This window comes from Mercenaria mercenaria, chromosome 6 (genome assembly GCF_021730395.1).
Source record: "Mercenaria mercenaria strain notata chromosome 6, MADL_Memer_1, whole genome shotgun sequence".
Taxonomy (NCBI): Eukaryota; Metazoa; Mollusca; class Bivalvia; order Venerida; family Veneridae; genus Mercenaria; species Mercenaria mercenaria.
The window spans coordinates 24504709-24519615 of NC_069366.1; the positions used below are offsets into that span (position 1 = coordinate 24504709).

General features: G+C 34.2%; 1 protein-coding gene across 2 annotated transcripts in view; it reads left to right on the plus strand.

Annotated features, from left to right (window-relative positions):
* The window catches only part of LOC123549386 (WD repeat-containing protein 7-like), a 64629-nt gene that overhangs the window by 18541 nt on the left and 31181 nt on the right, over positions 1–14907 (plus strand). The window contains exon 9 of one of the 2 annotated variants that reach the window (XM_053545434.1): positions 4977–5003. The exons of the other annotated variant lie outside the window; for it this stretch is intronic. Within the exon in view, the coding sequence (XP_053401409.1) occupies positions 4977–5003 (27 nt within the window). The remainder of the gene's footprint in view (positions 1–4976; positions 5004–14907) is intronic. 2 annotated transcript variants of the gene reach the window in all.

Below are 14907 nucleotides of genomic sequence, written 5' to 3' on the forward strand. Positions count from 1 at the left end.
AGCCTTACACTATACAGAATTCTGACTGAAAACTTTCAAATATTGTATCCACAACATGTACACAATTTGTCATTCCTATTTGTAAAGTATAACTATAAAAAGACAAAAATGCAACCTTTTAACATCGAAGAAAACAGTGTTTACAGTAATATATGTTATGAAGCTTTCAGTATTGTATTGGTACAATGTGTTTTACAAGTGGTATGCATGCAGAATCAGTTAAATAAATCAATGAATTTAATTTTCAGTAGTTTATGATGTAATGGGAAAGTCAAAACTTTAAAACTTTACTATAGTTCATATTTATCGTATAAGTTTTTTTCCACTGATTTAAAAACAAATAATTACCTTAAAGTACATGCAGAAATGCATGTTTAAATCCAAGTACTATCTTTCCATAAGTGCATGTTGTACACTCTTTCCATTACGTCTGAAAAGGAAAGTATATATTGCACATACTTAACAGTATGTCTAGAATTTAAAGTACATACTGTTCGCTCTTTCAAGTATGTCTTAAAGGAAAAGTTTGTATTGGTACCTACCTTATGTCTGAAAAAGAAAGTTCAATAGATACCCTTTAAAAAAGGGAAATACACATTGTACATGCTTTCCATTATTTCAAAAAAGGAAAATGCGTATTGTACATGCTTTCCATTATTTCAAAAAAGGAAAATGCACATTTTACATGCTTTCCATTATTTCAAAAAAGGAAAAAGCACATTGTACATGCTTTCCATTATTTCAAAAAAGGAAAATGCACATTGTACATGCTTTCCATTATTTCAAAAAAGGAACATGCATATTGTACATATGGAAGGGAATGTCCGCCAGGACATGCATGCTGCTAAATGTCATTGCTATGTTATTTACTTACATATGCGTTCTGCAACATTGCAGCTGCATTTTAGGGAATCTCCGCCAGGTCATGCATGCTGCTAAATGATAAATGCATGTTGCCTTGTGTTATTCGTTTTAAACTAAATGCAACATCCATGCGTCTTTGTGTTACATTCCATCCGTTAGTGGCACACCCCTTGCATCTTTCGTCACTGTATGTATGTAAAACGCATATTCTTGCGTGTAAATGGCAAATGCATCCATTCTGTGGCATATTAAAATGTTTATGTGAACAAGTTCTAAGTGTTTTGTACGTTTTACTTTCTGAAATTGATTAAATCGTCATTATATAAAACTAACACATGCATGTTAACATTTAGTTGTTGCCCATTGTTTTTTGTTTTTGATATATAGGTCCCTGTCGTAGACCTTTTCTATGTAGGTCCCTACTTTAAATTCACGGATTCTTAGTATTGCAATGATTGAAATTTATGCAAGGCGAAAACAGTGCTAAGTAAGCACTAAGCAGCACGAAGTTAATCAAATGCAACTTTAACATTTGTAATATGAAATTCGTAGAAAGCTGGGAACCAGAATTTCCGGCAGTTTCCGTAAAATCAGTGAACCATGAACGGTGTTTTAGTAAAAAAAGTACCCAACGAATTTGCCTCCAAAAAAACGTACTGGTCAAAGCTTTCACGTAAATTTGCTGTCGAGAGTGGTCTCCCGTGTATACTAATTTGCTCCAAATTTTTTGCTTTTTGTTGGTTCCCTGTAATGTTGTAATGCACTACCATGCTTAAATTTTTGTTACACTGCAAGTTTAAATATTTATTAAAGCCATGTGCTTTAGTATATTATTTTTGCCGGGAACCTGTAATATAAACAAGAACCATGTGGTTGCAAACATCACTAATGTTAAATCCAAAAAGCAGTAACAGTCAAGTTATGAAAAATAAGTAAGCAAACAAAAAGGTTGAACGCACTTGTCAATTACGTGCAAGAATAACCGATATTCATGAAAGGACTGTTTTCTTAGCATTAAGAAGCATTAAAGATGAATTTCTTGTAAGGCAGATATAAGAAACTAAAATGCAGTTGCAATGTTGCAGAACGCATATGTAAGTAAATAACATAGCAATGTCATTTAACAGCATGCATGTCCTGGCGGACATTCCCTTCCATATGTACATGCTTTCCATTATTTCAAAAAAGGAAAATGCATATTGTATGCTCTTTCCATTTGTCTGAAGAGGAAAGTATATAATGTACAAACATTACATTATGTCTAACAGAGAAGTACATATTGTACACAGGAGTAAAATAGGACCAAATTTAGACAATTTTTCTGGGAATTTTTGTAACACCCCTCATACTATAACGATTAAATGACAATTTTTGACAAAAATAAAACATTGACTTTCTGTTAGCATTGCAACCATGCATTGCCATCATTCAAAATAATTCATGTGCAGAAAGTAATTTATTTCAAGATATACCATACACAAGATAATTATACCAATTATTACATGATACTGAAATTATTTCAAGATACATTTTATTTCAAGATATTCAGTTTATTTCAGTATATAATTATAGTTTATTTCAAGGTATATAATTCAGTTCGAGATAACTAATTATTAGTAATAGAGTTAATTTGTTATGCAAATACTCTGAAATCATTTAATTTCCTGGACACCATATTTCATGTTTTTTGCCAGAATGGCTATTTCTTGGACATATGAATTCATGGATGTCAACTTTTGAACATTAAAGGAATAGGAATTTTACTTGTTTGTTGAAGTTTAATTTCATGAATAAACTCAAAAAAAAGCCACAAAAATTAGTCCCTAAGGCATATAAATGATTTTACAGTACTTCTTTTATTCTGAACTTACAAAATTAACAATTTCATACTAAAAGTCAATAATGCACATGGTCAGACCTGAGGTAATTGTAATAAGTAATTGTAATTGAATGTAACTGATTACAATTTTCAAGTTAATCAAGAGCATTCTGCCATTTTCTGTTACCTGTTGTCATAATTAATTTGATTGATTACACTTGCAAAAGAAGCTGTAATTATAATTACACAAAATTTTACAGCCTCACACCTTATATCAAGGTGCTCACATTATTTCCAAGCAGTTTTTTCCATGTCTGAACTCAAACTCACCCCACCCACAGACCCACCCAACCCCAAATCAATCTGTCACACAAAGTGAGAGTCTTGAGATCACTTTAAACAGTATAAGATATTTTTCATGTAACTTGGTTCATGGGTACATGGCAATGTGGAGAATATGCCTATCCTTTTATATTGTTGCTGTGGTTACAAAGGTGGTTGCTATGGCAGCAGATAGCCCAAACATATAACAACAAAGTCGGATCCTACAGTATATTTAAAAAGCTGGTTTCTGCATAGGTGACAATAAAGGAGAATATACACTTCCTTTTATTTCATTGCTATGGCAACAAAATTAATGTAGTTACTATGACAACAAATTGTCAAAATATGACAGAAAAATGGACCCTGTGATAACTAAAGTAGATTTTTTCATAAAACTATATATAAGTAAAAGACAACATTTAGAAAATGTAGCTTTTTTTTCTCTGTTTGCCTGTCTGTTTTTTCATTTGTCTGCCTGGCCGTCAACCACACGGCAGATTCTTCCATAAGTTTAAAAGTAAGAGATATTTTCATGAAAGATGGAACATAGATAAGAAGCAGTAATTAAAATTATGTAGAACTTGCACATCATTTTATTTTATCTGCTTAAAAGATGGCTCCTATATTAACTATTAATAGTACAAGAAAAGTTTCCTTTTTTTTTTATAGATGGTAGATTATTTGTAGAATATGCAGGTCCTTTGATTTAGATTCAGTGTTAATATTTTGTGGTTGCTATGGCAGCAAATATGACTAATGCCCTTTCTGGTCTGACTGTTAGTTACTGCATTAATTTAAGTAATTGTAATTTACCTAATTACATTTTAAAAATAGAGTAATTGTAATAATATTGGTTATAATTTTGTCAATAAGTAATTGTAACTTAATTGATTGCAATGTCCTTGTAATTGCTCCAGGTCTGAACGTGGTCACATCAGAAAACATACTATAACAAAGACTTCTAACATATTCTCTATGCTATATGCATAACTTATATTATAATTTACGTAACATGGTAATGGTTGTTAGACACAGAAGCATACATGACTGGAATACTGGTTACATAAAGCTTGTGCATGCACCATATACTGTGTAAGGAGCACCATATGTAAGATTACACATACCTAGGCAGAAATCACTTGCAAAAATTATTAAATGTTTTTGTTTGTCCATATTTTTGTTACCAATTTGTAGGATTAACCAACTGACTCAAAGTTGAAAGTGTTTCACTCATGTCGGTCAGTATGTCATTGGGTCAGTCAGTTGGCAGACCATTACAACTGAAGAACACTTGACTACAGCTGTCAAACTGATAGGATTATTGCCTGTGGCAAGTAGATGACCATTATTGGTCAGTAAGTCAAAGGTCAAGCTGACAGTGACCTTGACAGTGAAAATTCCTACCATTAACTGGAAAGTATTTGGGTACAGTTGTCAGACTTCATATTATGGTTGTTTGAGGTCAGTAAATGACGCCAAATGTGTTATGGAATCAGTAGATAAGCTATCAGTGTGACCTTGAGACTGAAAATTGAATTACAAACCCGGTAACCTTTTTCAGGCAATCATTGGGGCATTTGTGTTTTACAAACAGTTCTTATTAATGAAAAATTGAGGTTGTATTAAAGCACATCCAGGTTTCAGGTTATATAATGTATACTTATGGCAATTTAATGATTATATAAAGTGATTTTTTTTGATAAAAAAAAAAGAGCCGCGCCATGAGAAAACCAACATAGTGGGTTTGCGACCAGCATGGATCCAGACCAGCCTGCAGAGTCTGGTCAGGATCCATGCTGTTTGCTTTTAAAGCCTACTGTAATTAAAGAAACTGTTAGCGAACAGCATGGATCCTGACCAGATTGCGCAGATGCGCAGGCTGGTCTGGATCCATGCTGGTCGCAAACCCACTATACTGGTTTTCCCATGGCACGGCTCAAATATGGTTACATATTTAATGTTTTGAAAGCTTGCTGAAAGGAAGAGTACTAGAGAGGTAATATTTTGTGCTTGAATTTTCAATTTAGTGTGTGGCATTCTAGGTGTACTTGGTACAGATTAGCTGTAAAAGTTCTTGACCTCCTGGAGAAGATAATTTAAAGAGCATGATTCCTTTCCTTTTTTTATGTAAAAATAATTTTGCCCATTCCTTCTTTATGAATATGATATTTCATTTCATCTGTGTGTCAAAATTACATTATCTATGAATTAAAAATCATTTTTGTGCCCCTCCCCACTTACGATTTGCCTTTGGACAACATTGGTGTGGCATGTATCTCAAAATGAAGTTGGCCTTTTCTAGTTCAAAAGTTAACATAGTCATGCATAATTTGCGGGCTTAGCGCAAAACGGTTGTAACTTCTTCTTTATTTCAGACAAGTTACAACCGTTTTGCACTAAGCCCGCGAATTATGACATACAGTGACAGTAGGCGAGGACACCTCTGTCATGAACATACATTTGATTTGGCTGATCTGTACCATAGCACCTTTAGTAAGTTACACATGTGTAACCAGTTTCCAATTCATAATTAGGACAGTACTTTACTTACCTTACTGTGTCGTTTATCTGTTTGTTGTTTTGGTAATGGGAGCTTAAGTGTCGCCAGAGTGTTAGCATAGCATTTTTTCTAGATACACATATGTATTTCCAGTTCTTTTATTACAGAAAAATATATTCATAAGAGAGTTTGAGATTTCCGTATGTGAACATGTATACCTACATTTAGAAAGTCCAAAGTGTTTATTAGAAATTGTCAAATAGCCAGTCCCATTATCTTTTGAAAAGCTAATGGTTTTGAACTTCAGAAATAGGTTGAACAAGTGCTTTATAAAATTTGATGTGCATGGTTAAGTCTAGATCGCCTCGGACTTTATGAAATACAGAAGGAAGTTAGCACATATTGGTGCAGGTACAAGTATGAAATCTCAACTTCTCTATTGTTTAAATTATCCTAGTTATGTTATCAATGTTGATTGCTGTGAAATCATTTCATTTTGTTGGACTAACTTTTTGGGTGGGCCAAAATAGATATTTCTTGGGGACTTGATTTTATGTATAATTTTAAATTTTGTTGGTGTTTTACTTTGTAGATTTACACAGCCATGAAACATTTGGGGAAAAAAAGTCCCCCCACAAATATAAAAAGATTTCACAGTGTCTTAAAGTCTATGGAAAATTTATATAGATATAATATGAAAATTTTCTCATTGTTTTACTCCAAGAAACATTTGTGTGTTTTAATTTTCAGTCATATATATATCTACAATATCATTCATTGTGACAGTCTTTTTACATGTAATTCTTTTTTTTTTCTCTCTCTCTCCCTTTTAGTTGCTACAAGTGAGTAATGAGTCTTGCATCATGTATAGGATTATACTAACTGTGTTCAGCATAATATTTCTATGCTCTGCATAATATCTGCGTAATATGGGGACTTGCATTAAACTTGTTTGGCATTAACATAAGAAATAATACTTACTCTCTGTTTCGTGTAATGTAGAAAGGGGGTACATAGGACTTGCAAAAGAAAATGGCCCCCTATTATTTGATTTGCACATTTTGAAAGTTAATGATAGCATGGAAAAATAACTTTCATTTATTACCTTCGTGTATATCTAATGTTACATAAAGCATGAAAGTCTTAGTTACAATTAAATAAATTGTTTCCAAATTACTGCTGGACTAGACTTTTTCACAATTTTTTTGTACAGAAACATTCTATCAAACTTAGTTTGTAGTTTGCACTCTTAGCAACACATTGGACACTAATAATTCTTCAAAAACAAAAGGATCTTATGATCAAGAGTTCCTTTTAAGGAGTGTTAAAGATGAAAGTTACAATTTTTTATATTTTTATACATAAATTGGCAAAAATATATACAGTCAAACCTGTGTTAAGCAGCTAGCCAAGGGAGCATAATAATCTGGCTGCTAAAGGCAGGTGGCTGCCTAAGAGAGGTTGAAATTAGAATAGAAAGTCAATTTGGGAAGTCAGTTGACTGGCCGCTTAAGGCAAGTGGCTGCTTAATAGAGGTGGCTGCTCAGGCAGGTTCAACCTGTCTTTATAAAAGCAACTTATTTGCATATTTAATTAGCTTATTAATTACTGCTATAAAAGCAACTGATTTTACATCTATCAATAATTTTCAGAAGTTCCAAAACTTTTGGACCATTTTTTTTTTATGCGAGTCCAATGTTCACCTTTTGTAATAATGATAAAAATAATAACTTTTACTTTCTCAAATAGACACAATCATTGGCAGAAGACCAACATTCTATACTTATATTATGTGTTACTGTAAATGAAGTATGTTACAAAATCATATATACAATATACAACAGAAATAGTCCTAAATTATTACTCACATATATAAATTATATAGGTTACATAGTTACAGCTAAATAAAAACAGTAGTTAGTTAAAAAGATGCTTAGAAACAAGTATTCAGTAAATTACCACAGATATTTAAATACAACTTATAAGGTTCTTAGTTAAAAGAGTAAGAGTTCAATGGATTTAATATCGAAATTGGTCCTTTAAATACCTTAAAAAAGGCATAGCATTGATGTAATATCTGATAGTTTTAGATGAAATTAAGCAGAAATAAAGAGCATTTCAAGTAATTGAATTTCCTCCGCATAATAGTATATAAAGAACATACACTCAAGAAAAGTCACCACAACATTTTTTTATGATACTCAATCCACATGTGCATGTGGAGCTCGTTTTGTAATTCATATAATTACTAATCCCCAACGATAACAAGGTTCCCGCCGAAACGCGAGGACGATTCTATTTCATGATAACCAATGAAATACCAACCCATATAATGCTTACACATTACCTTCTAAGTAAATATTAGTATTTCTTTCATCTTAAATATACTATGATTATATGGAAACATAGCTCAGTCGGGTAAAACGCAGATAACAAATGAATGTAAGAAAATCATTTTGTGGGTTCGAATCTTCGTGAGTTTTTTTTTTTCAATTTTGGTCTTTTTGTGTTTTTTTTTCTTTTCGTTTTCATTTTTGTTTCCGTATTTTTGTTTCTTTCTTTGATGGTTTGTATTTGTATGTATGCTTTTATATAACACAACAGTATGTTTATTATTTGCATGGCTTAAATGCATGCATTTAGTCAATATCATCTTTAATATAATGCTAAACTTTTCTGATCTGCCATATCGGCTTAAAATACTTCTCTGTTGTGTTGACACATTAGTTTATGAAGGAATCTAAATGTTTATGAGAAATAAAAATTTATTGTCTATGCTGAGTTTCGAACCCACACGGCAAAACATCAGTTTAACATGGACTGTATGCTTTACCGCTGAGCTAATTTGCAATTGGTTCAAAATCTAGAAATATTTAGGTTGTAACATGTTAGAAAAATGTTGAATACCCTATGTTCCATTTTAATCTATTTATAGTCATGTTTGTAAATATCAAGTTATCGTTGGGGCATAGTACCACCTGTGATGAACTTTATTTTGATGTATAGAAATTTTATCATTTGTAAGAAAAACTGAATATTGATAGAAGTCATGACACTGTTAAATGATTAATAGATTGACCAAGATGTTTAATTGTAAAAAATTTAAGTTGCTTTTTATTTTGCAAATGGAAATGTTTTGTGATATTTAAGTTGCAGTCTACTCTAGTTTAGTTGTGCTTTAGCTTTAGATTCATTTATCTAGTTATGCATTTAACTCCAATTCTCATTTTGACCTTAACCGTTATCATGCTGGACACGATTGATTCTGCCTTTGCGAGCAGTGTAGTTCATGATCAGCCTGCACATCCATGCAGTCTGATCATGATCTGCACTGTTCGACATTCAGTCAGTATTTTTTTGGTAAACATCCCTTTTAACAGTTTAGTGGTACTGTCCAAATTGAACGATGGAAAAGTTCATTATAGAAATTTAGAAATTAAGGGTAAGGGTTAAAGCTACTGCTGAGAAAAATGTGAATATCTTTGTTGAGTTTTATAAAAAATGGAGTAAAAACATAATATTATACCTCCAGGTAGAAAGTATATGGGAGCGGTATTGGAGTCATGCATGTATATGTTTGTCTGTCTGTCCATCCGTCTGTAATTTGTGTCTACGCCATATCTTCTTTTCTGCTTGGAAGATTTCTACAAAACTTGCATCAAGTTTTGACCTTACCAAGACAATGTGCAGAGGGCACAACCCAGGTCACTTGGTCCAAGGTCAAGAACTTGTAGGTCAAGGGTCAAATAGCTAAACTTTGTGTCTTCATGTCCTGCAAAGTGCTTGGATGCTTGGATGCTTTTCATAAAACTATCAATTGTTTGTCAGTAGATCCAAGGTCAAGGCCATATTTGTAGATCAAAGGTCAAAAAGCTAAATTTCATGTTCTAAACAACCTTGAAGATTTTCATATACGTATCATTTGTAGATGACATTAATTATGGGTCACTTAGGCCAAGGTAAAGGTCACACTTGGAGTTCAAAGATCAGAAAGCTAAAATTTATGACTAGAATGAATTTCATACAATTATCATCAATTGTTAACCTTATTCTTATAAAAATGTGAACCAGTCAAATTAAATGGACTGAGTGAAATGATTGCTATTAAAAATAATAAATGGTGGTGGGAGGTTGGACTCTAATGCCAGTGTTAATAGGAACCATTTATTTTTTTCATGTTTCACTTAGAATCAACTTGTAAATTTATTTTATAGTACTGTGAAATGATTTAATTTCGTGGGCATAAAATTTCGTGGTTTTAGTCAAAACGGCAATTTCGTGGGGATAAAAATTTGTGGATTTCAACTTTTAAACATAAAATGAATGGAATTTTACATGTTCGTTGAGATTAAATTTCGTGGATTGACTCAACTACGAAATCCACGAAAATTAGTCCCCCACGAATATTGATGATTTCACAGTATGTGCTTGTAATGGTCCTTGCATAAGTTTTGCTTGGAATAACATTCTTATACATGTAAAATATATTTCTGATAGAGAAAACAAAGGAAAAAATAAATGGCATTTCCGTTTAATATTCCAACCCACAAATAAGTGTACTGTTGCAGTTCATATACCTGGGTGCTGCTGGTTTTGGCTTTATGTGTTCTATGTTGCTTCATTCGTTTATTGTTTAGTTAAGACTTACACATCTATAACAAAAATAAATAGTTGATCTAACTCTATGTGTTCTTGTTTACTATGGTAGGTCTGTCATTATTTTCATCATTATTTAACACAGTATATTATCATTTGCATTTTTACGTCTAATGTATTAAAGAAATAAGCTTTTGTGACCGCTTGATGTCCGTCGTGCGTCGTGCATCAACAATTTGTAAAAAAATCTTCTTCTTGAAAACCAATGGGCAGAATTACACCAAACTTCACAGGAATGATCCTTGAGTGGTCCCCTTTTAAAATTGTTCAAAGAATTGAATTCCATGGAGAACTCTGGTTGCCATGGCAACTGAAAGGAAAAACTTTAAAAATCTTCTTCTCAAAAACCAGAAGCCCTAGAGCTTAGATATTTGGTGTGAAGCATTGCCTGGTGGACCTCTACCAAGTTTATTCAAATCATGACCCCGGGGTCAATATTGATCAAACCCCAGGGGTCACTTGATTTTACATAGGAAAATCATAAAAAATCTTCTTCTCAAAAAGCAGAAGCCCTAGAGCTTAGATATTTGACATGTAGCATTGCCTAGTGGACCTCTACTAAATTTGTTCAAATCATGACCCCAGGGGTCAAAATTGACCCCGCCCCAGGGGTAACTTGATTTTACATAGGAAAATCTTCAAAATTTTTCTAAAAATAAACCAGAAGGCCTAGAGCTTAGATATTTCACATGTAGCATTGCCTAGTGGACCTCTACAAAATTTGTTTAAATCATGACCCTCTGGTCAAAATTGGCCCCGCCGCCGGGGTCACTTGATTTTACATAGGAAAATCTTAAAACATCTTCTTCTCAAAAACCAGAAGCCCTAGAGCTTAGATATTTGACATGTAGCATTGCCTAGTGGACCTCTACAAAAATTGTTCAAATCATGACCCTGGGATTAAAATTTGGTCAAAATTGACCCCGCCCTAGGGGTCACTTGATTTTACATAGGAAAATCTTCAAAAATTTTCTAAAAATAAACCAGAAGGCCTAGATCTTAGATATTTGACATGTAGCATTGCCTAGTAGACTTCTACAAAATTTTTTCAAATCATGACCCCCAGGGTCAAATTGGCTCCTCCCCATGGGGTTACTTGATTGTACATAGAAAAATCTCAAAATTTTCTGAAAATAAACCAGAAGGCCTAGAGCTTAGATATTTGACTTGTAGCATTGCCTAGTGGACCTCTACAAAATTTGTTCAAATCTTGACCCCCCCCCCCAGGGTCAAATTGTCCCAACCCAAGGGTTACTTGATTGTGCATAGGGAAATCTTCATAAATTTGCTAAAAATAAACCAGAAGGCCTAGATCTTAAAGCTTTAGCTAAGAAATTTGTTCAAGCAAGCAACTCTACTCAGGTGAGCGATATAGGGCCATTTTATAGAAAGATATAGCATATTTTACTTTTTTACCATACAAACAGAGTTTTGAGAGGGTTGTGTAGGATTCATCTTCAGTTCATGCAGTCGGTTGACTTCTTTCTTACTTTTAAAGGGATTCCAATGAAACCTAATATGCACGATTGCCATGAAGTGTAGATTATGTGAGACTTTCTTGCCCTCCTGAGCACAATGTGCTTGAGTTGAGCTATTGCGACCACTCATCATCCGTTATACATTCGTTAACCGTCGTTCACACTTTTCTTCATACAACATCTCCTCTGAAATCATAATAGTTTGAAGTTACTGAAACATTGGGCATTGTCACTTTTTCCTATATGTGTATAGTTGATGTTTCAAAACTTTCGTGTCTGAAACTGCTGGTGCGATTTTAAAATGATTTAATGGCACCTTCAGATTTTGGTTGAAAATGATCTTTCTTTATAATTGAAAATTGGTTATATTATGGACATTTGAACATGAGTTTTTATGCCCCCGAAGGGAGGCATATAGTTTTTGAACCGTCGGTCTGTTGGTCTGTCCGCATTTTTCGTGTCCGGTCCATATCTTTGTCATCTATGGACGGATTTTCAAATAACTTGGCATGAATGTGTACCACAGTAAGACGATGTGTCGCGCGCAAGACCCAGGTCCGTAGCTCAAAGGTCAAGGTCACACTTAGACATTAAAGGATAGTGCATTGATGGGCGTGTCCAGTCCATATCTTTGTCATCGATGGATGGATTTTCAAATAACTTGGCATGAATATGTACCACAGTAAGATGACATGTCTTGCGCAAGACCCAGGTCCGTAGTTCAAAGGTCAAGGTCACACTTAGACATTAAAGGATAGTGCATTGATGGGCGTGTCCGGTCCATATCTTTGTCATTGATGGATGGATTTTCAAATAACTTGGCATGAATGTGTACCACAGTAAGACGACATGTCGTACGCAAGACCCAGGTCCGTAGCTCAAAGGTCAAGGTCACACTTAGACATTAAAGGATAGTGCATTGATGGGCGTGTCCGGTCCATATCTTTGTCATCGATGGATGGATTTTCAAATAACTTGGCATGAATGTGTACCACAGTAAGATGACGTATCGCGCGCAAGACCCAGGTCTGTAGCTCAAAGGTTAAGGTCACACTTAGACGTTAAAGGTCATTTTTCATGATAGTGCATTGATGGGCATGTCCGGTCCATATATTTGTCATTCATGCATGGATTTTAAAATAACTACGCATGAATGTGAGACACAATAAGACGACGTGTTGCGCACAAGACCCAGCTCCGTAGGTCAAAGGTCCTAAACTCTAACATCGGCCGTAAGAAGAATTCATTTAAAGTGCCATCGGGGGCATGTGTCATCCTATGGAGACAGCTCTTGTTTTTGCTAAACTATCTTTAAAAATGCCAAATCAAGAACACAAAATATGCCCAAGTCGGGAATCGAACCCAGTCAGCCACAGCAATAAAAAAATTCCTTTGTTCTTGACCATACACTAGGAAGGAATATGTATTTAACAATCGTTAAATATAAAGATTTGTAATAAGGGCAGTTTACCTCAAGTTACAAACGTTTTTCAATTTTGAATGTAAGAATTAGTAACTAACAATTAATTCTCATGTGTTTCCATAACATACAGTCTGTCAATAATTAAGATTTCACCTTTAGAAATATATCATTAATTTCAAATAACTAAAAATTTTCTCTTTTTTTGGTTGCCATACAATCTGGATGTCTGTGCCCAATGTTTTTTTCTAGCCAATTTGGGGCCGAAATAGGGCCCCAATCCCAATGGAAAATAGTATGTTTTTTTCCCAATTTCAAGGCTAAAATTCCCAAAGTTAATTATATTTTCTTTTTGTTCCAACTTTTTCAAACGAGACTAAAACTATAAGCATTTGAAACACAGACAGTTTGCTAACTTAATGCATAATGATAAAGTATGGCCATTTTCTCTCTTAAATGTGACATTTTAACAGAAGATATTAGTTTTAAAAATTCCTAAATTAGGCATTTTCCGATGCATTTTTCCCAATTGTAAAGGCCCCGGCCCCATTCCCAAATTGGTGGGAAAAAACACTGCTTTTAGGAGAAATTTTCTGTGGGTGATTCACTTCCTATATTGTTTAAATATTTCATTTTGTCTTGAACCATGGGCACCAGAGGTATGAAAAAAATTCAGTTAGCATCCTCTCCAATACACACTGCTTGTATTGGCCAATTTTGAAATAAATTCATACAAATGCCCCTTGTGTTACTATCTATCAAAATTGTACAAATTATTCGATATTCTTTCTGACTGCCAGTGGATGTGGTCACTTTTTAGCTCACCTGAGCACAAAGTGCTCATGGTGAGGGATTGTGATCGCGCTGTGTCCGGCGTCTGTTGTGCGTGCGTGCGTCCGTCCGTGGGGACACCCATACGATTCATGTATTAGGTGGTCATTCCATTGTTTGTATTGTTTGAAAAAAAATAGAATGACCACGTAAGGAACAAAAGAATTAAGTGGTTACGGAATGAATACAAAGGATTTCTATTGTCCTAGGCCACACCTCCTACCACCTGAGGTACCAATCATGTGCCCGTGTCCGTCAAGTTGTCCGTCCGTCGTCAACATTTGTGTTTAAACTACATCTTCTCCAAAACCAATGAATGGATTTTGATGAAACTTGGCCATGATGTTCCTTGGGTGGTCCTCTACCAAAGTTGTTCAAAGGGTTCCGCTTGGTTGCATATAGGGGCTGCCAGAGCTAAAAATAGAAAAAACTTCAAGCGACATCTTCATCTAAACCGATGGTCCGATTTTGTAATAATTTTACACAGATGGTCCTTATGTCACCCTCTACCAAGATTGTTCAAATTATACTGATTCATCAAAAAACATGGCTGCCAGTGGGCGTGGTCACTTTTCCCTATATTTATATAGTGGAAACTTTAAAAATCTTCTTGTTTGAAACTGCTAACCCGATTTTAGAATAATTTTACACAAATGGTACTTGTGTGACCCTCTACCAAGATTATTCAAATTATACTGATTCGTTAAAAACATGGCCGCCAGAGGGCGTGGTCACTTTTCCCTATATGTATATAGTGGAAACTTTAAAAATCTTCTTGTTTGAAACTGCAAGCACGATTTTAAAATAATTTTACACAAATGGTTCTTGTGTGACCCTCTGCCAAGATTGTTCAGATTATACCGATTTGTCAAAAAAACATGGCTGCCAGGGAGCGTGGTCACTTTTCTTCTCTGAGTCAATAATAGCTAGAGCCTTGATATTTGGCGTGTGATATCAGGTTTGTAATGTCTACCATAATTGTTCAAATTATTGCCCTAGGTTCAAAAGTGTGTGT